Raw genomic sequence first — 25,467 nt, 5'->3', positions numbered from 1 at the left:
AAAAAATAAATTATTTTTCATTCATTTTTATATATTCAGAATATAATATTTTTAGCCACGACCTTTGACTGCCGCTCGAGCTGCGCCCATATTAACAATAAATAAAATTAAAGTTAACACAAAAACGAACATAAAGCAAATTAATTTCAGTTTAAATTTGATTTCAACGATTGTTGTTGTTTAATAATATTTTTGTTTCGTTGAAAAATCTCTTTTTTTATTTAATTCTTTTGTTGTACATTATACATTCTTGTGTATGTTATCCGTAATAACAATATTGTTGTTCAACTTACAATCTTTTTTTTTTCTTCATTGTTTAATCGGTTTGTGTTTTCGATTTTATGTTTTACATGGTGAAATTTTATAAGTCGGCGTGATGACATTTGATATTGAGCATGGAGCAACACTACACAAATCCGTTCGGCATAGCATTGCATGGCTTATAATAACGTGAGAATAAATTTTGTGGTTATTTTAGTCTGAGGTAACGTTTTTTTTTCTCTGTCTTCTTTCTGAATGCTAATTAGGTCAATGACTTAATTTTTATGCTGAAGAGTCAGGCAGCTTTAAATTGCATATCTATTTCCATGGTAAGTTTACCTTTCGATCACGTTTTGGTGTACAAGGAAAATCGTTAAATGAGATTACCGGTAAAGTTCAATGCATGTCGGTTAATGTAACTGAAAGGGTCAAGCTTGGCAATAGTGGCAGCCTAAAGAGGAATATCCTTGCATGCCTGTAAAATGAGGCAACAGATATTTCGTGATGTGATCCGAATCGGATTTAATTGTTGATATAGTGTAGATTTCTAGAACACTTTGACTTACTGAAGACTGAACCCCAAGGACGGTGAACACATACTTGAATTGTTGATGTAGCCATTTCACTGCTATATTGAAGCAAGAGTTTGGCTTTCTATATACTGAATCATAAAACAAAAACACTTTCTTATTCTTGCGGAAAACAAGGTACTATGCTAACTGCAACTGGTCTCGTGGTAGCTGAATGCAACTGGTTCTGCAGTATTTCTGTTCTCCTCAAGAATAAGAAAGTGTTTTTATTTTATGATTCAGCATTCAACCCTTGCCTTAACGTGCTATGAGGCACCATGAATTTTTCAGGCTAAATCATCACCGAACTAATTACGGATTATTTGAACTGATTACTTTATCTAGACTTTTCAATCGTTTTTTATTTAGGCTTAAATTAATGCGCCTGAGTGACTTCGCTTCGCCATTTCTTTTATTGACGACCGTCACTCTTGATTGACGATATTTGTGTATTATTTCGATTCATTCTGTACGATAAATTTGTTATATCTCATATGTTGTTATCAGTAGCTCTACGCCACTGATTATTGATAAATAAAATAAAATTAAATTAAATATGTTATCGACAACGATGTTAAAATAAGCTTTAGGATCTGGCGAGTAATGTCTTATAGTAGAATTTATGATCCACAATTGAAGTAAAAGATCAAGATCGAAATAAAGGAAGAACTAGATTTAATGAATAAATCACGATACTTTCGCTCTTACTGTAAGGTTTTAACAAACGGTTTAAACTATTTACCCGAAAACGAAACTGATCAGAATTAGGATAAAACATTTGTTTCTATTCTGATAAATTTACGGTACTTTACGGTAAATCGACTGTGAGTACCTGATTTTACACACAATTTTCACTTATGAATCGTAAAATCACTTGTACAACTGTTCTTGAGAAACCATCCCTTGTAATTGTTTTTTCAAGTACTATGCAAACAACCAGACAAAACATTTTAAGTTGTATACACTTCACCGTCGTACATGTCGTTGTTCAGGTAATTCCACATATTTACCGTAATGAAAAAAACATAAAATCCAAAAAATAAAATGTAAATAACGGAAGGAAGTTTTAAAATCAGTGCAGATCTCTATGTTTTTTCTACCACAATTTGTTTATTATTTTTAAAAGGAATGCGGATATTTAAATATTTGCAAGTTCATGCCGATGTGCCATTGTAAAGTAACCGAATGATAAGAGTTACCTTTTATCAGATTTAAATATTCTAATGCAGTTGCAGTTGAAGTTGTTTAAAGTTTTGCGTCCACAAAGATACGTGATAACAAAAACTTAATAAAAATTCTGTAGATATTGGAACCAAGTAACCTCAAACTTTGAACCCTTTTTCAAAAAATAAAATTGAAAATTGACCACACTTTCAAAAATTGAAGGACCTCCCGTAATGAAATTCCGATAATATTAAAGTAAAATAATTGCAGCGATTAATATGTCCATAAAATGGTAGTAACATTGATGGACTCGCAAACGTACCAAAAAAATTACTAAAACAAAAGCTTTATTATAATTTCGGCTTCACGGAGTGAGCATCATGTTTCCTGCCTTAAAATTATTGCTAATATAATCTAATTAAATTCTGAATTATACGGTAATGTTGAAGACAGGTTATAAAATGGGCCACCCAGAAAACACCGATAATTGCGATTCGATCTTTTACTTTTTTCGACTTTATTTTTGAGTTAAGAGATTCTTTGATTGTGCGTATGTTTAGGTTGTACGGAAGGTTAAACAAATTTTTTTTCGTTAAACAGATAATTATGATATAATGAAGCCATTTTTGTCTGATTTTCGATAGTTAGCCACGTACATATCCAAAGGACTTCAGGACATTTATTACGGTGTTGTGATAAATGTTCTCGTTGCTCTCACATTCGAATTTTTAAAAGAAATTTCTACCTCTCCAAATAGTATTTTATTTGAGATAAAAAAAACTACGACCACCGGTGTATCCGAAGAAAATTTATGATTAATCGAGCCGTTCGCATCCAGTAATAAGGTTGATAGTATCAAAATCATTCTATTTTAATTTTGTGCGTACGACCGAATCTGGCTTTTTTTTCTCGTTTGTATACTAAAAGATTGCCGTTTCGAGATTAATTCGATTTCCTTTTAATTGTATAGGGGAAGATTGTTGATTTTGTCTTAAACAAAGTATAAAGCGGCCATTAAAATCATAAGCTCGGACATAATGATACAATTATTATTGTTTTATGAAGGAAGATTGATCCATTAGAACGATCATTTACATAAATTAAGAGAGCATAGAGATTGATGTTCGTTGATGTTGTCGAGGTTGTTGTTGTTGTTACGGTTGGTTTTTTGTTGGTTTGACTGAAAATTGTAAACATGATCACCAGTGTGGTCTTCATTTAATTTTTAAATATCTTATGACTTAATTATATGCCTTAAATAACCCTGTGGTTTAGAAAAAGAAGAAGAAAAAAAATGATGAAATTGATCTAACGTGGTCACATAGTGGTCGTGTTTTGAGTGGGTATACGGGCTTCTTTTACTGACTCCCACTTAAAATTACTTAGAAATGAATGTTGTAATAACAAGCATAGGAATGGTGGTCGAGGTATGACCCGTCAGTGGATAAAAATACGTATTGAATGATTAGATCGGTAATAAATCGTTTATCATCTAGTCATTTTTCATGAGGAAGAAATATATCCACCACTAGTAATCTACCCGTTAGACCCACATATTTAACATTATACTTTCGGCAGAACGTTATAATACCTTTTTTTGGAAATCCAACCGTATCATTTTGCACACAACGTGCCGAATTTAAATATGCCCAACAACCACAAAATTCGAAATCAGATATGGCCAATTTTGCATTCGTTCTTTCGCATATTATTTAATTTCTTTGAGATCTTATGGCATAATGTAATGGGCAATTGCCCAGTATGCTATACGAAGAACAGAAAATTGAACACAACCAACGAACGCGTCTTGCTATACAGCACGTAGCATACAATGTTGTAACCTTAACCAATTTTATAGGTCGATTTGTATGTAATTTATAAATCGTCTTCTGGCTTTTCTTGTACCTTCCTTTTACTCCATTCTTATAAATCTTATTTATAAACATAGTTACATACAGAATACTCGTGTTATCATTGCTACTACAGATTTATTCGGCGTCATTATTTGCACAAAAAAAAAGTCTCGCGCATGCAGCATCTTCTTGTTTTATGCATCACTTCAGCACATCTTCTTCATGACCACATAAAATAATAACAATAAATGTATTGCGCGCTTGACTTTAGGGTTATTGTTTATGTGTAGCTGGCTCAATGATTTTCGCCAATTTATGCACTTCGGTTGGTTAAAATTAAAAGCAATTGTAGTGACGTCGCAGGTAAAACAACTGACTGTAATAATCACGAGTCTTATAAATTGGTTTGGTAATTCTTGTACGAGATGCAACTTGAAGACGAGTGCTTATTCATTAAATTGTAAAACCACAAAATAATCATGAGCTAAAACATAACTGGCTTTAGAATGAAGATTACATGAAGATTTGGTAAATTATTTTAGATACTCCTTTGGTCACAGACAGAATCCCTTCGGAGATTTTGCGCAATAATACCTCAGATACACATACGTATCGATGTTGGATTGATGACCTTACTACGATTACGTCGATATTCGTCAACAGTTTGTTGCTTCGCAGGTACTTGTTATCCTCACTATTTTTAATATAATATTGACGTCAACCAAAAACACAGCCATATGTGCTTGTGCAAAACATTTCACCGTGCAATAATGCGTACTGTAGTTCTAACGTGTCTGTATTACCATAAAAAATTGTTATTAACTAAATAGTGTTTCACGTATTTCAATTGTTTCAGTACCGAAAACCCAAGCGATACAACGTTAAGTATATTTGCATTAATGAAACTGAGAGAAACAACAAATTTGAAGTTAATCAAATAGTGTTGCGTCAAAAGCAACGAGTTGTTTACTATTTAGTCTTTCACGTCGGTATAGGTGTAGAAATTCTACAGTAGAATACCTCTTGTACATTTGAATAATAGAAATACTTCTTTTTACAATGATATACTGTCCGATTGTTTATATAGAAGTACATTGCTGAAAGTAGTGAAATTCTATGTAATTTGGTCGACGTCAATCAACATAATTTCTTTCATATTACATTAACAATGTAATTGATCTTTTCCGTCCCGTGCTGTTGTTACGAAATTTCTCATTCAAATTATTGCGTAAATTGAAACGGATATCATTTAACTATACACGTAACAAATATAAATATATATCTCATGATGTGGCGCTACTAATTTCTAAAACATCGCTGGTCTTACTCGAGGTCTTAGCTATAAAATTTAAAAAATTATTCGAAATAAACCAAAACAATTTCCGAATCGTGTGGGAAATTTTTGAATTCTTTTCTGCTTCGAATTTTCCAATGCTTTTTTAATCAGAAACGGCGGAGTCTAAAGAATGAAACGTAAACCGTCTTAGGTGACATCGAATAAATTGTATTAAACTTAAATCAACCATCGAATTCCAATATTACAGACGGCAGTCACGTGCACGAGTCTTCTTTTTTAACATGCAATAAATACATTCTGAATTTATTTACTGAAATTTCCAGTGTTTTCCATTTACAATTTACCACATACTTGTGATATGAGCGCATTCTTGTAAGTATGAATTAGAAACTATTAATTGAAATTAATAAATTCATATGAACGAACAGATTGAATCTTGTTATTGTTTTAAGGACATATATATGGCATCTGTTGACGACAGAGGACGAAAATAAACAATGAGCTCTGGCTGTTTATTGTGTTCTTATAAATTAATTTGAAAATATTATATCAAAACAAATGAAGTAAAGGATTCTGGATCAATATGTTCTAAGTATTCGAATCGAATTCTTTGAAGAAGTAATAGATTCAGGAGTACTATCTACAATATGAACATTTTGTGTTTTCTTATTTAACCCGGATTGATTTCTGTCGAAGAATGCTGCAGTGACATCGTCTTGTAAGAGAAAGGCTAACGAATTTTTTTTAGTTTGACCAGTCTGGTGTATATACCCGAATTGTGTAGTATTACAAGCATAAAAAGCCATATGGTAGCGTAATCCACACACTTCTAGCACCGAAATGTAATTAATTCTATAGAATCTCAGTTTGAAATTTGAAGAAAATTAAAACTCGAGAAAGTATACAAAATGAATTTCCAATTGCGCTTCTATTAATACGTGTTTAATATAGATATAACAGCTGCCATAATCATACAGGTCTAACATCGTAAACCTTTCATCAAATTGTACAGAAAACAATTACTCATTTCCATGTTTTCAATCTTAATCAAACATACGAGAAGAGCTAAAGAAATATTATTTTCAAAGTTCTGTCCATCAATCCATCAAGCAATCGGCGTACGATTTTTTTGTTGTTGTTTTCAAAATTCATCTCCATAATGATAAAAGTAACAAATATCCGTATAAGTAACCATCAATCTGACGCCACACGGTTATTAGAATTTCATGTAAGCATAAGACCAAAATCGATTAAAGACAAGAAGTTATATAGAAGTTAATTTAAAACGATATTTTTATGGTAAATAATACGCCGTATACGTTCCGTGCACACCATCGATCAATAGAACGATCATACAATCAAAATACGATCAACAAATTCATGCTTTCAATTATGCGATCTTGATTTTGATCATCTAACCATTTATTATCAAAGGAATCACGTATTTGGTAGTCATGTTAAAATTGATATGATCGCGAAATATAATTTTGTTTTTTTCTGCGTTGACCATGAACGATCAATCAATCTCTGGCGATACTGTTTTCTGTGTTAAACGTCTACTTATTTTGAAATGGGAGTTTTAAACGTAAGCCGAGATTACAGTTTTTAACTACACTTGATATGCATTCGATGCAAATTATTTTCGAAGATAAAAGCTAAACTCTCGGCTCAATTGAATTTTTAAGAAACCCTTTTTAATGTCTTAGCAAAATGGAAAGTCTTCTGTACTCAATGTGATATAATTCAAAGTGTGACCTTTTCGAGTTCTTTTGCCAATCCCACAAATTCATTCTTCCTTTCCACAAATCGCGAGCCACGCTTATCTATACGTGCTACAATATATACTCTAAATGTTGAACTAAATGTCGATTATCAATAATGCATAAATAATCATAAATCGACAATCGACTTTGGTATAAAATTCAAATACCGTGCCAGTACCCGTGTCATAAGTGTGACGGTCGTATACATGTTTTTTTTCCTCATCTTTCAATCTCTTAATTGTATTCGTCTTCTGTAATTTCATTTTATTTTTAAAAAAAATCTATCTATATATACCCAACCTACCTACCGATTGAAAAGTAACAAATTCGTTTGAATTCTTCATAAATGTGAATCGGCACCATATACGTATATATACGTACAACAACAACTATTCTACAGTCAGCAAGCAATGAGACAAATTTCCATGATTAAGTGTTTCATATACGTGCATATATCTATACTATATACGGACGGCTACACGTATATGCAACAAAACTATACCTATATAGAAACATGAAGATGACTGGTATAGCTCTAAAGAACCATGACTGCACGATGAATAAGGGGATTGACTGAAAATTCTCTGTTATAACTCGGTGTTAATATAAAACATATATAAAACACATACTCTGCAATGCGATGTGTTGAACAAGGAATGAATGCGCTGGCCTAATGGTAACGATATCAACTAAACGAACGACGAATAAAGAGGGAAACAGAAAAACGGCAGCTGCAACAATCACAGGTGGCCACAGCTCGTGTGAGAAATACTCTAAAACAGTTTCCCACGAGTGGTGAATACCTGACTTGCTTATAAAAGGCATGGCATTAGGCATGTTTTTCATCATTCAGAATTCAGTTCTTGAACAGTTAACATATCTCGTTGAGAGAGCGAACGTTATACACACAATATTTTTTCGAACACAGTATTATACGAACTCGTATATAGTGGTAACACGAAACAGTTTTTAACGGCAGAAGCGAATTTGAGTGAAAATTTTTTCGTTGTTTGATTTTGTGAAGTGAAGGAAGAAAAAAATATTTTGTTTAAAATGGCATATACAAATACGCAAGAATCAGTTATTGTCAAGGGACCGGCACCATTGGAACCAGTGTCCAGAACATATCAATATCGTAAAGTGATGAAACCGATGCTAGAACGCAAACGTCGTGCAAGAATCAATCGTTGTTTGGACGAATTGAAAGAGCTGATGGTCACAGCTCTACAGTCGGAAGGCGAAAATGTTTCGAAATTGGAAAAAGCTGATATTCTAGGTAATTATCAATTCAATCAATCGATCAGTTCTTGTAATTAAATTTCAAATTTTGTGTGAATTTATTCGAAACTTACAAAGTCCATTTTTTGTTGACATTGGCTTCACCAAAATTCCTACATTGCAATCAAAACTCATTCACTAATTTTATTCTATTTTTGTTTCTAGAATTGACCGTTCGTCATTTGCACAAATTGAGACGTCATCAACGCTTATCAGCCAATCGTGTCGTCGATTCCGACAGATTCCGTGCCGGTTTCGAGCATGCAGCCAAAGAGGTATCTCGTTGCCTGGCCTCTACCCCATACGTTGACATTCAATTGGGAACAAATCTAATGGAACATTTGGCTCACCGACTCAACGATTTGGACAAAGTTCAACCACTGTCCATCCAAGTTGGACAAACTTTGTATTCACCACCGACCTCACCATCCGTATGCAGTGAAAGTCATTACACAATGCCATTGACACCGGCATCATCTCGATCGGGTCACAGCAGTTCGACCCCATCACCCCGACCAATGGAATATACCAGTTTGAATAGTATCACATCGCATCATCAGGGACTTCTTAAAGTTGCACAACCGTCGAAAGAACCAGTTTGGCGCCCATGGTAAAATCTCAACCGTGAATTAATTAAGTGCCCGAACCAAAAAAAAGTTTTTTTTTTTTTAAACGAACAGTGCAAAGTATATAGTGTTTTAAAAGAAGATTTTCGGTTTCGTAGGATTATTCTTTTCGTTTGATATAGAGAAAGAGAAAAATTTTAAATGGCAAATCAATTAAACGAGAGTGACTGAATAATTTGTTGAAATAATGTCACTTGAAATACGAACGATGCCGTAGAATTTTTTTTATTTATTTTCGATGATTTTTCCTTTCGAAATATTTTTGTTTTTAAGTTAAAGTGTGGAATCAATGCCAGTAAAAACGTGTAGAATTTTTTACAAAAAATCCAAATAATTAACCGTAAATTTGTTTTGTTTTTTTCTTATCGTAATTCAATTGATTAAGACGATCTCAAAATGTTTTTTTTATTATTATTTGTTTTTTAGTAGAGAAAGACTTAATTTTGTATAACTTCAAGAAGCTTTAATTAGTTGTTTAAGATTAGGATGTGATATTTGTCGTATAATTCCGTGGTTTTATAAAATGATAGAACGAAAATGTAAAGCAATTTGCAATGATTAGCTTATGGTATTACAAGAATTATATTGTCTGTGATACAAGATGAAGAATATTTTTTATGTTTTTTGTTTAAACGAAAATAAAAAACGATTTTTTTTATAAAAACATAAACAAACCAATTTTTTTACTTATATTGCGCAACATCCTCGTTTTTGGTCTCTTACCTCTCTCTATGTCGTGATTTCGTCCTTCGAATTTTTTCTTCTTCTCTTCTGTTATTCGATATGTCCTGTTTTTGTTATACGCACAAAATCTATATACACAGGCCACATACACTTGTGCCCATGTAACATTTCAAATTTTGTTAACATCTCCGAAACAACCATCTCAGTGTGATGGCGGTTTTTTCTTCTTCTTCGTCAAACTGAAAGTATGGTCAGCGTCTTATTTCTGTTTTGAAACAAAAGAGAATTTCAAGAATTTTGTTTATGATTTTGTTTCGTCTCTTGTTCTTGTTTTTATGTTCTACCAGCAAAAAAATGCGTTTACGCCACATGTGGGTTGTTTTCCATCGTTGTCAACATCGAATAATATGCAATATGATATCATAAATTCTACGATGTGGGTTTTGTTATTGCAATTTTATTTTATTTTTTTTAAAGAACTGGTTAAGTTAAGTATGTATACGTATACATAGACGGTGAAATCGTTTTCTTTGTAACGAAGCTAAGTCAAGTTCATCGTATTTAAATTGCATTCTTTGATCGGATTGCAACAGGATATGAATGATTCACTCTTTTCCGAGTGTAGTGATCAATCCAATAATTTACAAGCAACTTCTTAGTGGAATTTTTTTAGGACCAAGTTTTTTTTTGTAATAACAACAATGAGAACAATAACATGTCAAGTCATGTAAGGTGTAAATTACCGTAATCTTTAATGTTTCTTATTTGTGAGACTCAACATGGTACTGATAACCCGGCAATTTTTTTATAAATCGACTAAAATATTAATATTGAGGAATCCAACCGGGCGAGTATAATCATAAAAAAGGAACAATACCAACCGCATTGAACGTAAAGTGACATCAAAAACTACGTTGTTGATAGATGAATTACAGTTCAATCAAAGTAATTCAATTTACTAATTTTCGCGAGATCACAAACACTATTCCATTTCATTCAAATGCATTACACACGCACCTATTCAGATTCATTCATCGAGTTTTGGATTTATTTATAATAAATTTTCATTCACATACCGACATCTGTTGACTCAATACAAAAGTATCAGTGAACCAAGAAAAAGCTATCAAGTTTACGCACCGGAGGACAGAGCTTATTCATTAAATTATGGAGAGGCCGCAATATAGTCCACTCGATGTTCAAGAAACCCGTAGGAACGAGTAATGCTTGCATGTTTACGCGGATTCTGGTATAGGTAATCGTCTCTACTCTCTAGCTGAAAGATTACTGAGGTGAGAGTAGTGAATTTACGCCCTTCTCAAGATGTTGGTTTCTCACCATTTTCACCATGTTTATCAAAAGTTTAGAAAATAAAGTATTTTTTATTTATCAAATTCAACATAATATTCATCTTTGAAGAAAATACAGGGTGATCTACAAGTTCGGTCCAAGTGTAAAACCCATGTTTTTCTACCAATTTGGCTTAATGATAAATGAGAATTGAAAGTAAAAATATTGTTTGATCGGTAATTCTCCAGAGTATTCAAATTTACACACGCCACTTTTAAGAAAAAAAAATAGGGTGGTCTGCAAATTGATTAAAATATCAAAAATCATTCTTTTTCCATACTTTTTACGCTTCGAAACAATTTTTCGCCTTATTCAATTGCAATTAATAGACGGTGTTGATTTTAAAGTAAAAGGTGGTCATAATTTGACAAAAATATATGGAGAATGACAGAAATGAGTTATATAGTCATAACCTGATATTACGGATTGGATAGCTTAGTGGTTACGTACTAAAATGGTCCGGGTTCGAATCCCTTGTCAGACAATTCTACATGGAATTTTTCTAGCGAATATATCGCATTGGTAACGTCCTTAAGCTCACGCAAGCTTCATAATTGGGTAGTTGCAGTGTGTCTGGAGGCTGTAACGATGTTACACACTGATGAATTTATGTGCATAGTGTAGGCTGGACACATTTAGGCGAGATATCAATTTAGCACTTAACTTTCCTAACAGAGTATGTGCATACTTCGATGCGTGGTTCGAAAGTCACGTTAATCCGGTGCTCCAGACTGCACTTGTTATTGACTGTAAAAAGCTGTTGGTGAGGTCTCTAAACTAACAAATCAAAATATATGAAAAAAGGCAGAAATGAGTTCTGGAGTCATAAACCTGACCAAAATGTATGGAGAATGGCAAAATTGAATACTGGAGGCATAGAATGACCAAAATATTTCAGTTATTTTTTCAGTCATTACCGTCGATAGATAGTTAACATGGTAGTTTATAGAAGAAAGTCTTCCTATAGTCTTCAAAACATGAATTCTATATACCACTGAATCTGATCACATACACAACTACTCATAAGTTACGAGTCGTAACTGTACGTCATAAACTAAAATTTAAAATAAATGTTTCGGACATTCAAGAATGTAGAGTAGAGCGACATTGGTTGTTGTGGAAATATTAGTTTAAAATAAGTTAAAATAAAGAACAACACCGTCATTTGCACATAAGATACACAGACACATCGCAGCTCTCAAGATAAATCAAGACGCGTTGTTCAACATCATGCTCATACATCACTAAATGAAAAAAAAAACTTTCAAAAGATTTAAAATAAATTACACACAGTTCATACAAATTGTTTGTCGAGATGATACGATTGTAGTCAATCTTTCGGTGCGTATTGTGCGAATGTGAATAATAGTAGGAACAATATTTTTATCCTAAAATAACTTGCTCGTGATATTTCCGTTTTGTATAATCATTCATTTTTAGTTCAATCAAATTCATTCAATCACTCATGTGTGTGGAATTAAAACTTCTTCTTTTTTTCGGTCAGATTAGTTGTGAGATAATAGAAAATTGTCGCAAGTCACATTTAAGATAGAAGTGCTTCCACTTGCGGTTTTCGATCAAAATATGTCCAACATTCAAGAGGAAGTTGACTGTGTGTGGAATGGAAAATTTTTAAAAGATGATAAGCATGTGAACGATTTGAGAGCAGAGTTTTTACAAAATTTAGAGAGTAATATTAACGGAATTGAAAGTGATATTAATTCGTGTAAAGATGAACTGGAGCGAATTCAAATTATTAAGAAATTGTTCCAATGGATATCGTTGCCACAAGTTTATTTTGAACGTAAGTGATGTGTTCTTTCTTACATTCATTACAATTTGAGACAATTCAAAATTAGATAACACATATCTTCGTACCGTTTTTCAGGATTTTCTAAATCGATCGATTCTTCTTTGAGATTGCGTGAGAGAGCAAATTTAGCGTACAAAAACGGAAGATACAATGAAGCCTTACGTGGATACACCTTAGCAATAATGTTTGCACCGATGAACAGTGAAGAACTTGGACTGGCGTATGGAAATAGATCGGCACTGTTTGTTCAAATGAAAGAACACCATTCGGCCCTTCAAGATATAAAACTAGCTTTAGCTTGTCCGTATCCAGAATCACTAAAAAATAAACTTTTGGACCGACAGAAAAAGTGTAACGACCTTATAATCAGAAATGACAACACACGACTCAAAAGTGAAAAGAATTCTATTGGAAAAAAGTATTGCGACGAAAATGTGCTTAGGCTAAAAACACCAAATCCGTTTGTTACCAATGCAGAAGAGTTTGTTACTATAAATTACACAAAAGAAAGAGGAAGACGATTGGTAGTAAACAGAAACATTGCGGCAGGTAAGAATGAAATTCGACGAATTGATTACAGAAACCGACGCGACAGTATAGAGAAAAAATCAAACTTAAATCCAAACTTCGTTATTAGTTTATGCTGACGATTTTTTAGTACCAGGCCCGTACTGGCTACATGGGCATACTATGTTTAACCGCTCTTTAACCTGTCCATCTGCTATCCATCTGTTATCGATAACGACGACAAAAATAATGAAAAGCTCTGTGTAATATGATCCTTTATACAGTAAAATGCATGTTAAAAAAAAACGAAGTACAACATTTGAAATCAACAGATTAAAAATACTTTGATCGATGGAAGTAATAGACTCGATAATAATACTGGCCAAATGACTGCCGTCTGTCAGTCCAATTAAATTTCACGAAACCTTTTGCAGACTTCAGTTTCATTTCATCATTGCGGACCATAGTATATTAAAGAAGGTTATGTCCAGGGCAGCACTGGCTAAAAAATCGGGCCTACATATACCTCATTTCTAAAAGACACAGAAATCTAAAACGCTCTTTAGGAATCACCCGCATTCACGGTTTGGCCAGGGTATGGTTATGTCCGACATAATCTGAATAACTTGCTCATTCAATTTGTAGAATATATTCACTCAAAAATTTAGTAGGTGTCACCCTCGCGCCACTAATATCTTTAGTTGCTTGTCTTACCGATATGTGAGTAGTGGACTTGTCGTCCCATCTGTCGAAGTTTGAGGTCCTTGGAACAAAAAGTTTCCTATACACGGACTATAAATGGAGGTTTCTGAAGAACTAGAAGACATAACCAATTAAGAAACACATTGGTCTATTTCGCAGGGACCGTTCTAGTTTTCGAGAAGCCATATACTTACGTTTTTGCTAACTACTTAACCTGGGAGACGACTCATTGTCATCTTTGTTCGAAAAAGATTCTTGCTGGAGTACCCTGCAACCTGTGCACATTTGTAAGTTATTGTGTCCTGTGATTTTACCTCATGGAGTCCTTTTTTTCGATCAGTCATTTAGTATTTTCCGTAAAGCACCCTTTTTATTTAGAATTGCTAGCCGTGTGGTGATTGTATAATAAATAGAAACAGTAACAGCCGACAATTACTGGAGCACAGGATGAAATGATTTTGTTTGTTTGTAGCAGGTAGTGACCTTGAGTTTTGTGTTTGTATATAATAGACATTTCGTTTGTTTCAGTTAAAACAATTTAAAATCCTGAGTCTCTATCTACTAAATGTTTCGATAATTCTTCGCAGGCAATTTACTGTAACGACACATGCCGAGATGGTCATAAAAATGTCCACTATATGGAACACAAAATGATACCATACCTTCATTGTCATGAAAGCGGATTGAAGGATCTAATTGCTATCAGAATCCTTATAAAAGCTGGACCACAACTACTGTTCAGTTTGTTCCAGAGAAGGAGAAAATCATGGTATAAGGACGTAAATGAAAATTATGCAGCTCCTGATGCTTATTTTAATACAAACAAGGATACTGTGTTAGGCTTCAATGATGAAGGTGTATACGAATCAGAAAGTTATTTGCCCGTGTACCATTTAATTTCGCATACACAATCGACACCATTGAAAGACAGCGTTTCGAATGGGTTTCGTGCCATCGTTCTAACATACTTGCTTCGTGACACGTCAACGTTTTTCGACTCGTTGAAGGATCATTATTCAGCAGAGTGTTCACAAGAAGAATTTGAAGAGTTTGTGGGATCGTTGTTACTGAGACACATAGAAAATATACCATGCAATGCCGTTTCCATCTCAGAATTACAATGCGAACGGCAAGACCTAACGGTCAAGAATCTGAAAAATTGTAAATCAATTTCGTATGGGCAGGGTGTTTTTTGTCTGATATCGCTCGCAAATCATTCGTGTGATCCAAATGCAGTTATAGCTAAAAAAGACGAATTTCAGCACACGTCTCTGGTGTCTGTTCGGTCTCTGAACGCTGGTGATGAAATTTTCATCACATATAAACCGCAGTTTACATCACAAATTACAAAGGACCGTCGAATGTTTCTGCTCGATAGATATCACTTCATTTGCCAATGTCAGGCTTGCACCTCCAATTGGTGTTTAGAGTCACATGTGACCTACAAGCTGCCGGTAATATATTGCATTGAATGTCAGAAAAAACCATGTAAAACTTGCAAAGCTTGCGAAAAAGCTTCAATGAATTTCGCCTTTCAATTGGAAACTTATCAATCCAAACTTTATGACGCAGACGATTTATTGCAATCGGGTGATTATATACAGGCGATTCGTATATTGAAAGATTCATTACAATTTTTTAGTCAACATTTCTCGTCGGTATTTTCGTTATTTCAAGTCGCCCAGGATTTATACAAACGAGCATTGTTGTTCATGCTCTACAGTTATGATTGATAGGGGGCTTGTTTTAATTCTGATTTAATGTTAATTGATTTTGTGTAATAAAGAGACGCAGATTAATATAATTAAGTAAATATTTGTGAAAATAATATTTTGCTCAAATTATAATGAGTACGGTCGATTGCTTGTCATATATACTTTAGGAATACACACAAACAGAGATGTTAACGAACTCGTCGAGGTGTTATCAAAGTTAATTTAAGATTTATTTGAATTGATTTTTTTTAGAAAATGTAATGTGACATATCAAGCCACGGTGGAGCTGAACAGCTTTTTTATGCAAAGTTTGTGAACATGGAAAATTCATTATTTGAAGTCATAAATGAATATGCTACATTAGCGGGATTCTTCTGAAAAACAGAAGACCGAAATCGGACGCATTTTCTATTGGAATTTTTATATGTGCCTAGTAAGATATTAGACCCCAGAAGCCAAAACCAACTTCAAAAAAATTCTTCGAAGCTTGTGTGGCTAGTGTGAGGTGATCAAAAACCAAAACCTTTCACTTTTCTCACAAAAATTTCTTCATTTACCTGAGCTGTACGTCGTGCGGGGTGTTATTAGAAGGGTAAATGCATGTACTTCCGGGGTCTTATTGAGTTCAAAATTCATCCACACTGAAATATGCACAGTTGACGTTTTCAACCGAAAAAAGACTGAAAACCTGGTGTTGAGGAATTTCGCAAAGTGGCATTTCCCTTATACAAAATGTGTCATTTTGTAAATTATTGTGAATGTCGTGGCGCGAAATTCCTAGCAGTCAATTGCATGTACTTCCGGGGAAAATAGGGTCTTATTAGGGTTTGGAAGCATCTACGACGATTTATGAAAAGTTGAAATGTTTAAGTGCTTACATTGAATCCAGGGGCGCCGACTTCTAGGTGGCGTTGGGTGCTCAAGCACCCGACACCAAGATTCGTTGGGTGCGTAGCACCCAACAGATATTTGATATTTTTCTTAATTAAATAAACTAACATTATTGCCACTGTTTCTGAATTGAAACAAAAAAAGCCTTCAGACATTTTTCGGACCTTCACAAGCAATAATAATAACGTTTCTGTGTGAGTTGTCTGGAATTGTAGTTTTTGTATTAGTTTTGTCTTAGCTTGGTGTTCCACTTCAGCACTTTCCTAATGTAGAACCGAGAAGAAACGTGCAGAAATAGTCATCTATATTACAGACGATATGTTTAAAAATAAAATCATACGAGGAATATGATAAAGGCTATGAAGAATACTTTTGTAGAAATAGTCATTTACGTCACAAGGACAAAGGTCCGAAAGTACTTTTCCATGTGACGTATTGAGTTTTTCATGCTTGGTATGGGAACCGAAAGTAGAAAAATGTTTACTTTCGCCCCTCAAAATTGACATATTTACTTTCGGTTCCCATAGCAAGCATGAAAAAGAAATAGTATGTCAGGACTTTTGCTCAGGGCGAGGGCGACCTGGATTGGGTACGAGTACGACTTGTAAGTATAAGCTGAAACCTGAAATGTTAACTTTTTGACTTGTTGTCAAAATGGAAGTCAACCTGAAACTACTTTCGAGCCAACCTGATTTTTTCAGGTCAGTTTCATTTTCTTTAACCGGAAGCCACCCTGTTAAGATCAGGTAAATGAGATTCCGATTCAAGTTTTACTTTACCTGAACCACTCCGACAATTAGACGACAGTTGCATAAAAATTGGAAAACATGCATACGAGCAATTTTTCTCTAATGTCGATATACATGTCCAGAATAGAGATGGCTATACGAAAAACCGGAAATTTCAACTCAAATTTTCCACCAAAATAATATATAAAATGAAGCTAGATTGTCAAAAGAAGGCTTGAACAAAAGTAAGTGAATGTAGTTATTCCGTAATATTTTCATGAAGAAGTATGTTCTACAAGTACGACTTAGACATTATTGACTCAATCTTGATTGCAATACGATCACTTCATTTTAGTTTTCTTGGCGAACCCTATCTATTTGGACGAATGTAGCCTTATTTTATGACGTTCTGCTGGAAAACTTGAGTTTTCGGTTCGGTTTAGACAGGCAATTTCTTAAAAGAAAACCTCTGTACGCACTCATGCGCCCTTTTGTTATAGTTTGTTCTTAGCTTTACATTTCTCGACTATATTATTACTACGATGGGAGAATACATATTTCTCTGTTAGATTTACAAATCACTGAGAACCAGGTCTTGCACTTTCTCTTGATATTAAATTAAGTTGCTAGATTCGCTATCGTGAAAATCACTGTACAGAGATCTCGCACCCAACAACCAAAACACAAGTCGGCGCCCCTGATTGAATCTCAGATAAATCCAAACTTCCGTAAGCTCTACTTTCCCTGAAAGTATATGCAATTACCTTTCTAATGACACCCCACACGACCACGTACGTTTCGATTACCTCGAGAAATTTCCGTAAGAAAAATGTAAGTTTTCAGTCTTTTTTCGGTTGACAACTTCAACTGTACATATCTCAGTGTGGATGAATTTTAAACCCAATAATATCCTATTTTTTCCGGAAGTACATGCAATTACCTTTCTAATGACACCCCACACTACCCGTACAGCTCGTGTAACTGGAGAAATTTTTCTAAGAAAAGTGCAAGTTTTCGGGTTTTTGATCACCTCACACTGGCCACACAAGCTTCGAAGTTTTTTTTTTTTTTGAAAGTGGTTTTGGCTTCTGGGGTCTAATACCTTACTGAGCATGTATAACAAATTCCTATAGAAAATGCGTCCGATTTCGGCCTTCTGTTTTTCAGAAGAATCCCTCATTATTTCGCTGAAAATTTCTGCTATTAACTACCATTGGTTGACCGCTCAATGCATACAAATTTAAAAATATTTGTTTACAATAAATTTGTTTGACCATTCTGTGCGCAACCAGGTGTCAGTCTTTGCGAAAAACAAAATCAAAGCTAAGCTACGACCAACCTTAGTTGCAGAAAAGTAGATTTTTCTTACGCCCAAAAGATTTTGAATTCGAATGCCACTTGCAATAGAAACTTTTCATAACAAAATTGATCAACCCCACCGTGAAGCAACTTGTGTCGGCTTATGTTTCTTTGTTGGCCATATACAGAATTTGAATGCCGAACTTATTACCAGTAGTGCTGATAAGGCAAGTATACAATGTAACAACGAAAAGTTACTGTGAAGTGCACTGCACTTGCATTAGGAATTTGCTGATGACGGAATTTTGGGCACATACAATAATGGTATTAAACTGGAAGTCGATTGAAAAATGAAGACTCTATACGTGTCTACAAAATCTAGAATCAGCAACTATAATCCGCAGCAATTAGTTGATTGTTATGAAAAGAGGTCTCACTTAGAAATCGCCATCACCACCAGGTGGTGACCACCTTATAGGTTTTATAAATTAAAGAAAAATTCGTTCAGCCAACTGCAACTGCGTATGATCACAGCAGCAGTATCTCGCTTTGAGTAAAATTTATTTCTTAAGTACCGACCATAAGCGCAAAGTGAAATAGAAAATTATTTCCAATAAACTCAACAGACTGGCGCCAAAAAATAATGCCATCAAGCCACCAGAAAGAGCTATCGCTTCTGTAAAACTATAAAGTTCCTTCCGGATCATCGGATTGAAATAGCTGTCTTTGAAAGCGAATGTTATCCTCGCCATTTTGATACTAAAAATAAAACAAATGATTCGACGCAATTCAATCAATATATGAAGCAATCCATGACCTGTCCCGTTCCCGTGACCAACAGAACTTCAAACCAAGAAGTAGATGAAACAAATGAACGTTGCTCTAAGAACAGTCCATTAAGACTTCACGGGACAGGTAATGGAATTCGATATGTTCTAACGCGTACACTTACTCTTTAAATTCGTCGGTCGACGTGCCATATGATACGAAAAGGCTCTTGAAGTCAAAGTCTGAGTGTGAGATTTCTGTTTCGTATTTGATGGAAGTGCAAACTGGTAAGCAGTTACAGTTAGAATTTTCAGATTCGGAACGGATTAGACTGTCTCGAATGTTATTTCTTAGCAATTCGTCTTCGGCTTTGTGATAACACTGAATCATTGATGCTCCACATATTGGAATTGAATTTGTCCCTAGATATTGTTAAAGATTGTGAGAAAATTCTTTCAAGCTGTTGTCGATATAGTTTACTTGGCATAGAGAATCTTGTGCATCCACATTTCTTTATGATAAAATCTGACACACATTCCATTTCACAGTTTCGTTGAGTGTAAGTTTTGAAATATTTTAGTTGTCGTTCATAACCAAAATAGCATTGGCGGCTGAAAAATTGGACAGAATTACTAGAAGATATTCTTCTTGCAGGCAACTGATTTGAAGGTTTTATGAACCTGTCAACGATCACAAATTGAGTAAGTTTGATTAGTATACCTTTTGACACTATAACTCTTTACTGAATCAGCTGTTAATGTAACTTTCGGAGTTATTGAAACATATGTCTCCTGATCCATGGGCACCCGAAACCATTCTTTCGACACAAATGGAACTTCATCCGGCCGATGCATTGTAACTTAAGTAGAGATTGAAAAACATTTTGAGTAACAAAGGAAAATTGCAACAGAAGTCGACGACCTGGCATCAACAGTATTTCCCATTACGTACCTTTAAATCCGACAATGGGACCACGACATAGGTGATCAAAGTCGGATGAATTTAAATTCAAAAGCACTATAAAAGCCCCACGGCTGCCACCACTATGAGCCCTGTACGGATAAGATAGAATATCGTTTGTTGCCTTTTCATTATATCCCGTCTCGATGTCCCAATGGTCATCAGAATTGTTATGTGCTATCGGAGGTAGATCACTCGTTACTCTATAAAACCAATTATTTAAATTTCTACAGCAGAAACGGTGCTCAGACATGGATGCTTACGCGGTTGTATATAAAGTCGTTGAATTCACAATGTTGTAGGTGAAACATTTACCATCCTCTGTCCAAACTTCACTAAAGTATGAATCGCAATTGGTTGGATTGTTGCGTTTTTTACAGAAGAAGAGCACATCACTCATTGTCGGAGCTACCTACATGAACATAGTTTTTGTAAGATAACTGAAGATAAAAGGTAAGGATTCATCTCTCACTCACATCTTCCAGATTCTGAAAAATGTCTTCACTTGTCGTATTTTGGTTGAACTCATATCCTGTTGTCAAGTGACTATCACATACTTGAGCCATTGCCCTTATTGAATTTAGCCTGATAAAGGAATAAAAATTTTCTTTCAATTCTGAACAGCAACAGTCAATGTGCTACTCATACTCTTCAGGGGTTACATTCGTAAATGGTTGTTTTCCATTCGAAAGTCTTCCGTAAACTTCACTGAATTTAAATTCAGATGCCTTAGATTTTGTCTCCGTGCAAATAGTTATCGCTGGGAACGGAATGTCCCAGATCGGTTTTTGATACGGCGATATTTCAATCGCTATTGGTCCATCGCCGTAACGAGTCCACACTTTCGAAAATAGAAATATGAAGAGCACACTCGAAATGATTAGTGCAAGCAGCCAGAAAATCCTTTCATTTCGAGTATTTTTTCGCGACGCCAAGTATTTCACCCCATGTATTGTGCTGTTGTTACAATAATCATCAATCAGTAGATGTGATTGCGGTGATTGCTGTTGGTTGAATATTTTCGTTAAATTTTGGATTTATTTCACAAATACTTATGTAACCGAATGCTTACAGTTGCGGCTTGTTCATCGTCTAATACGAATTGATCATGATCGAATCTGAAATAAAATGTGGAATTAATGATGTTACAAACTGATTCTAAATATAGACGAGTTAAGTAAGACTCCACTGAAAGTATACGTGCAATGTTAATGCAATTTTAATTAGCATTTTGTTTGCAAAAATAGCTGAGTGTATGATCCAATAATCAATTTTGCAAAAAGAAAAAATTATCTATTTACGAAACGAATGTTAATATTGTGAAAATAGAACAACAAATGTAAACATTCCACGCCAAAGAAAATCAATTTCAGATAATAATTTGCACCACTTCATTATAGATATACAAGTCTGGAGTGGATATGGTTCAATTTTTCACGTATTAACTTTCTTTTCGGAAAAAAGCACATTTGAAGATGAACAAACGGTGGCTGTTATATGTTTCAATAACAATATTTTCACGTAAACAGAAAAGGTTATTTTCAGAAAAATAGAATCTGTGAGCAACATTACTGTTTACTTCCAAATGAGATTATTTTATGCAAAGAGCAATAAACAGCTGTAACCAAAATAGAGACTTGTTTATTGATGTAACATTAATTTGATGTTGTAATCAAGAGAAGCGCGTTTTTTTTTTGATTTACACACTAATTAGTACACAACCGCCTGTGAATCCAATGCCGTCGTGTCGCGAGACGGTGTGAAACTTAATATATCTCTCGCCTGTAAAATTTACTATGACAGAGCACAAATAGACATACACACTCGACATACAAAAAATTAGTTAGGCTACATGAATTGTAATAGTATGTTACGTACCTGCGGGAACATTTGCTTTCTCACGAGGGAAAAGGTTGTATCCAGAGCCGACGGCGAGGGATATAATTCCCAGAGTGAGTAAGCAAATTTTCTCGCGGGTACGTATTATACTGTACATGCTAGCGTCCGGTATAGTCATTTGTGTACCTGTTTTGGACGATTGATTTTAAGCAATTTCGCGGATTGTAGGCCGAACGAAGTGAGGTTTACAAGCGAAAGTACCTTAAATCAACCGCCCCAAACAGGTGCACATGTGAGTTTTCATGCAGAGGGCCGGAAACCCGAGAAAATTCGAAAAATTGCCCTCATTTTCGGCCCCGAAGCATGAAAAATGGATTGGTGTTGATATAGATGCAGTTAACTTCATTTCATCCAGCTTAATCCAAGATACCATAAGGCACAGTTCTAGTAGCATAGTAGGTGTTGCTACCGAGTGAGAGATACTTTTGCAACTTCACCCCGGTCTGTGCTTCTAAGTTCTATCTACTCTAACTCAGAATTGTAAAATGGTATCTCGGATCTCGCTGTTATAAATTACCTCACTCCGATCTTGTAGCAATGAAGCATACTGTAAAATCCGGTTTATAGTGGAGGCAGTGAATATTCAGACTAAACGTATTAATGGTTATTTGTGAACATGTAAGTTTTTATGCAGAGGGCCGGAAACCTGAGAAAATTCGAAAAATTGCCCACATTTTCGACATGAAAATATTATTGTGTCCATTTGGATTATTTTGACAAGTTGGTGATTGTCCAGTCCAACTCGTCAAAATAAACGTTTGGGAATAGGTGCATCTCATTTTTGATGCAAAGAAAAACACAAACTCCCTCTCCGAGCTGATGTGTAATGTTTGTCATGCCACACAGAGACATATTTTGTGAAGTTATTTGATTTTCAAACTTTTTGGTAGGATCTACACCTCATATGTCTTCTCGTCCCTCATGCACGGTTCTTTTTTTTAGAATGCTAACTCTGCAGAACTATTTTACAAGAAATAATGTCGTTTTTACATAATGGCAATGTGTACATCTAAGGTGTACTATGTACTGATATGCTGACAATTGGTGCTTTCCCCAATTTGTACAGTAGAACAGTGCATGACTCGTTGCCTGTTTAATTGTACTATTGTTCTATTCACCTGTATAATGTTCAATAATGAAGTGAGTGATCTTTTGCTCAGCTGAACATTAATAGACTTTAGTTCTAAGTATATACTGTTATGCTGCGCATTTGGTACTATCCCGATGCAAAGGAAATCTACAGATTGGCTACCCATGTTTTTTTTGGGGGTTCACAGAGACTTGTGAAATATTAGGAAATTCATTTTTTTTTGTGCTATCATAGACGGCTGTTTTGTATCGTTTTTCCTTTCTTATTTTCTTATCGTAAAAATTGGAGTCTTTCGTATGAATAATCTAAATAAGCGTTTTGCATTGATTTATCATACAAATTCAAAAATTATTTAAATTCGGTTTGTCATAGGTCAGCGATAATTATTTCAATATTGATGATATCAATGTGCTTCAACTACGTGCTATTTTGCTGCAGCAGACATCGAAAACAGAAAAAAAGCGTACCTGACCATTATAGCATCTCGGAATTGTATTTGACGAATACAGTAAAAATTTAACTTACTTCTCCATATTGATAAAGCTTGTTTTTCATTCATATACAATTGCAGTCCACACTAATAGAGATGATTATGATGAATTTGGAATTGTATTTCAACTTTAATCCAAAATAATTTTTAATTCAGTTAAATTTTTTAACTTTTTTCCACATTATAGGCTATAAACTTGATTATATGAGCACAATTCAATGGTATCAAACTCGTTATCATTTAAATACCCGGTCAAAGTGATTTTATATTTTATTATTATTCGACTTACGCTGCAAAAACCATTTTTGTAGTCCAATTGAAACACAACAACTAATCGTTATTCAATTCAGACAATTTTTTTTTTATAAAAATTCATAAAGTAATTCACATTTGAACGACAATAGGCTACTAATTAATATGAACACATTGAAGTCTTTCATTTTCGACAGCAGATAAATGCCATGCTAAAGGTCACACTGATAAACGAATTTCGATTTCAGAAAATTTAATGTTATTAATGTTAATCAAGTGATTTATTTGAATATAAATAAATGTTCCATTATACACACAATTTTTGTCTAATTAAACGGTCCCGCTCAACTGATTTTCGCACGAACTCTAACACACTAATGCTATGCTGATAATTGAAACTTACAACAATCTTAAAACCAACAAGCAAAAAAAAAACTTTCAGAAGAAATGTATCAAATCGAGATGTTAAACACCAAATGAAGTGCGCGCCGCAATTGATTTTAATTTTATATGAGGGACCATCAATTTTTAAAGTTAAAAAAACCGTCAGCTTTTCATGTTACACATAAAGAATTATACATATAATTTATCCAGTCGCACACAACGCATATGCTAAGCTCAGTATGTATATCAAACACAGAGATAGAGTGTGCACTAGACATTATTATACCCGAAAATATTAAAGAAAAGTTCTTAAATTTTGTTTTTATGCTGACAAGAAAGTGTCAATTAGAGAAAAAAGATATAATTTTTTTAAAAGAGACCTTCTAGTCTCAAATTATCACGAGTTTTGTTTAACAACAATTGCTTACAGTTCTATTTGATCTGGTATTATAGATGTTTCTCAGATGTTTTAATGGAAATAATTAAACTGTTTTTATGTTCTTCTATTTTTGTATTTCACAACGTAATTCGTACACGATAATAAAATGTATATTGGGTGAGTTGCCCGATAATTAGTATCAGACCTAATTTAGTGCTGTCCGAAGTAACTAATTTTTTTAAAGTTTAAAATTGATTAGTACATTTTTCCAGAAATTCATTGTCAATATTATAGAAGATGTTCAGACAAAATACACATCTGAATGGCGGCGTAATGGTTAACTCGTTTGCTTGCCATTATTCGATTGAGTTGCCAGTTTGAGGGTTCGAAACTCAACCGCAGCAAAAAAAAAATCGATTGTCAGACGTGTTCCTAATGCTAGGTCATACAATACAATGCCTTCATTAGCTATAGCAGCACTGATCGCCGAAGCTGTCACTTAATGTCACTTGTGATCTCCCAGCCCAAGACGCAATTATTTTTAGCAGAGCAGACTTCCATCTGTTACGAACAACGATGACAAACTGAGCGATAAGCACTGACCACTATTCTATCATATAGCAAAACGTACTGTGAAATAAAGAAGTAAAAGATTTCATCATCAAAACACTAAGCTTGAAACTTGAAACAAAAGAGGTAACAGATTTAATCGCTATATGATGGACATGAATGGCTTGCTGATAAA

General features: G+C 34.3%; 3 protein-coding genes across 4 annotated transcripts; 2 read left to right on the top strand and 1 right to left on the bottom strand.

Annotated features, from left to right (window-relative positions):
- The first annotated feature begins 7,740 nt into the window (after positions 1-7,740).
- On the top strand, positions 7,741-9,466 carry LOC119071307 (enhancer of split mgamma protein-like). Its single transcript, XM_037176185.1, has 2 exons — positions 7,741-8,183; positions 8,351-9,466. Exons 1-2 carry the CDS (start codon positions 7,961-7,963, stop codon positions 8,797-8,799), a joined length of 672 nt encoding a protein of 223 aa, XP_037032080.1. The 5' UTR covers positions 7,741-7,960; the 3' UTR covers positions 8,800-9,466.
- A 2,481-nt stretch (positions 9,467-11,947) lies between these two features.
- On the top strand, positions 11,948-15,924 carry LOC119071173 (SET and MYND domain-containing protein 4-like). The gene is made up of 4 exons (XM_037175936.1): positions 11,948-12,649; positions 12,734-13,207; positions 14,027-14,154; positions 14,455-15,924. The coding sequence occupies exons 1-4, from the start codon at positions 12,430-12,432 to the stop codon at positions 15,598-15,600; spliced, it is 1,968 nt and encodes a 655-aa protein (XP_037031831.1). The 5' UTR covers positions 11,948-12,429; the 3' UTR covers positions 15,601-15,924.
- A 3,075-nt stretch (positions 15,925-18,999) lies between these two features.
- Positions 19,000-24,436, bottom strand: LOC119071202 (pickpocket protein 28-like). Of its 2 annotated transcripts, none has more exons than XM_037175988.1 (10): positions 23,997-24,436; positions 21,301-21,346; positions 20,877-21,232; positions 20,705-20,813; positions 20,492-20,640; positions 20,220-20,431; positions 19,989-20,127; positions 19,749-19,879; positions 19,453-19,690; positions 19,000-19,259 (listed from the first exon to the last, which is right to left on the bottom strand). In XM_037175988.1, exons 1-10 carry the CDS (start codon positions 24,008-24,010, stop codon positions 19,061-19,063), a joined length of 1,593 nt encoding a protein of 530 aa, XP_037031883.1. In that variant the 5' UTR covers positions 24,011-24,436; the 3' UTR covers positions 19,000-19,060. The 2 variants fall into 2 exon arrangements, with proteins under 2 accessions (XP_037031883.1, XP_037031884.1); XM_037175989.1 differs by having other exon boundaries at positions 19,048-19,259; positions 23,743-24,436.
- Between the last annotated feature and the right edge of the window lie 1,031 nt (positions 24,437-25,467).

The sequence above is a fragment of the Bradysia coprophila genome (assembly GCF_014529535.1).
Source record: "Bradysia coprophila strain Holo2 chromosome IV unlocalized genomic scaffold, BU_Bcop_v1 contig_144, whole genome shotgun sequence".
Lineage (NCBI taxonomy): Eukaryota > Metazoa > Arthropoda > Insecta > Diptera > Sciaridae > Bradysia > Bradysia coprophila.
Note: the sequence above shows the minus strand (reverse complement) of the source record. Positions and strands in the feature narration are given on the sequence as shown.

What these genes read in the sequence shown, in the direction of transcription:
- LOC119071202 (XM_037175988.1), bottom strand. An exon ending in TTTTTCAGAATCTGGAAGAT is followed by an intron (nt 20,641 to 20,704) that starts GTGAGTGAGAGA and finishes ATGTTCATGTAG; the next exon opens with GTAGCTCCGACAATGAGTGA. An exon ending in CACAAGATTCTCTATGCCAA is followed by an intron (nt 19,691 to 19,748) that starts GTAAACTATATC and finishes AACAATATCTAG; the next exon opens with GGACAAATTCAATTCCAATA.
- LOC119071173 (XM_037175936.1), top strand. Translation starts at nt 12,430, where the DNA reads ATGTCCAACATTCAAGAGGAAGTTGACTGTGTGTGGAATGGAAAATTT. An exon ending in GCCACAAGTTTATTTTGAAC is followed by an intron (nt 12,650 to 12,733) that starts GTAAGTGATGTG and finishes ACCGTTTTTCAG; the next exon opens with GATTTTCTAAATCGATCGAT. An exon ending in AAACAGAAACATTGCGGCAG is followed by an intron (nt 13,208 to 14,026) that starts GTAAGAATGAAA and finishes TCTATTTCGCAG; the next exon opens with GGACCGTTCTAGTTTTCGAG.
- LOC119071307 (XM_037176185.1), top strand. Translation starts at nt 7,961, where the DNA reads ATGGCATATACAAATACGCAAGAATCAGTTATTGTCAAGGGACCGGCA. An exon ending in GGAAAAAGCTGATATTCTAG is followed by an intron (nt 8,184 to 8,350) that starts GTAATTATCAAT and finishes TTTTGTTTCTAG; the next exon opens with AATTGACCGTTCGTCATTTG.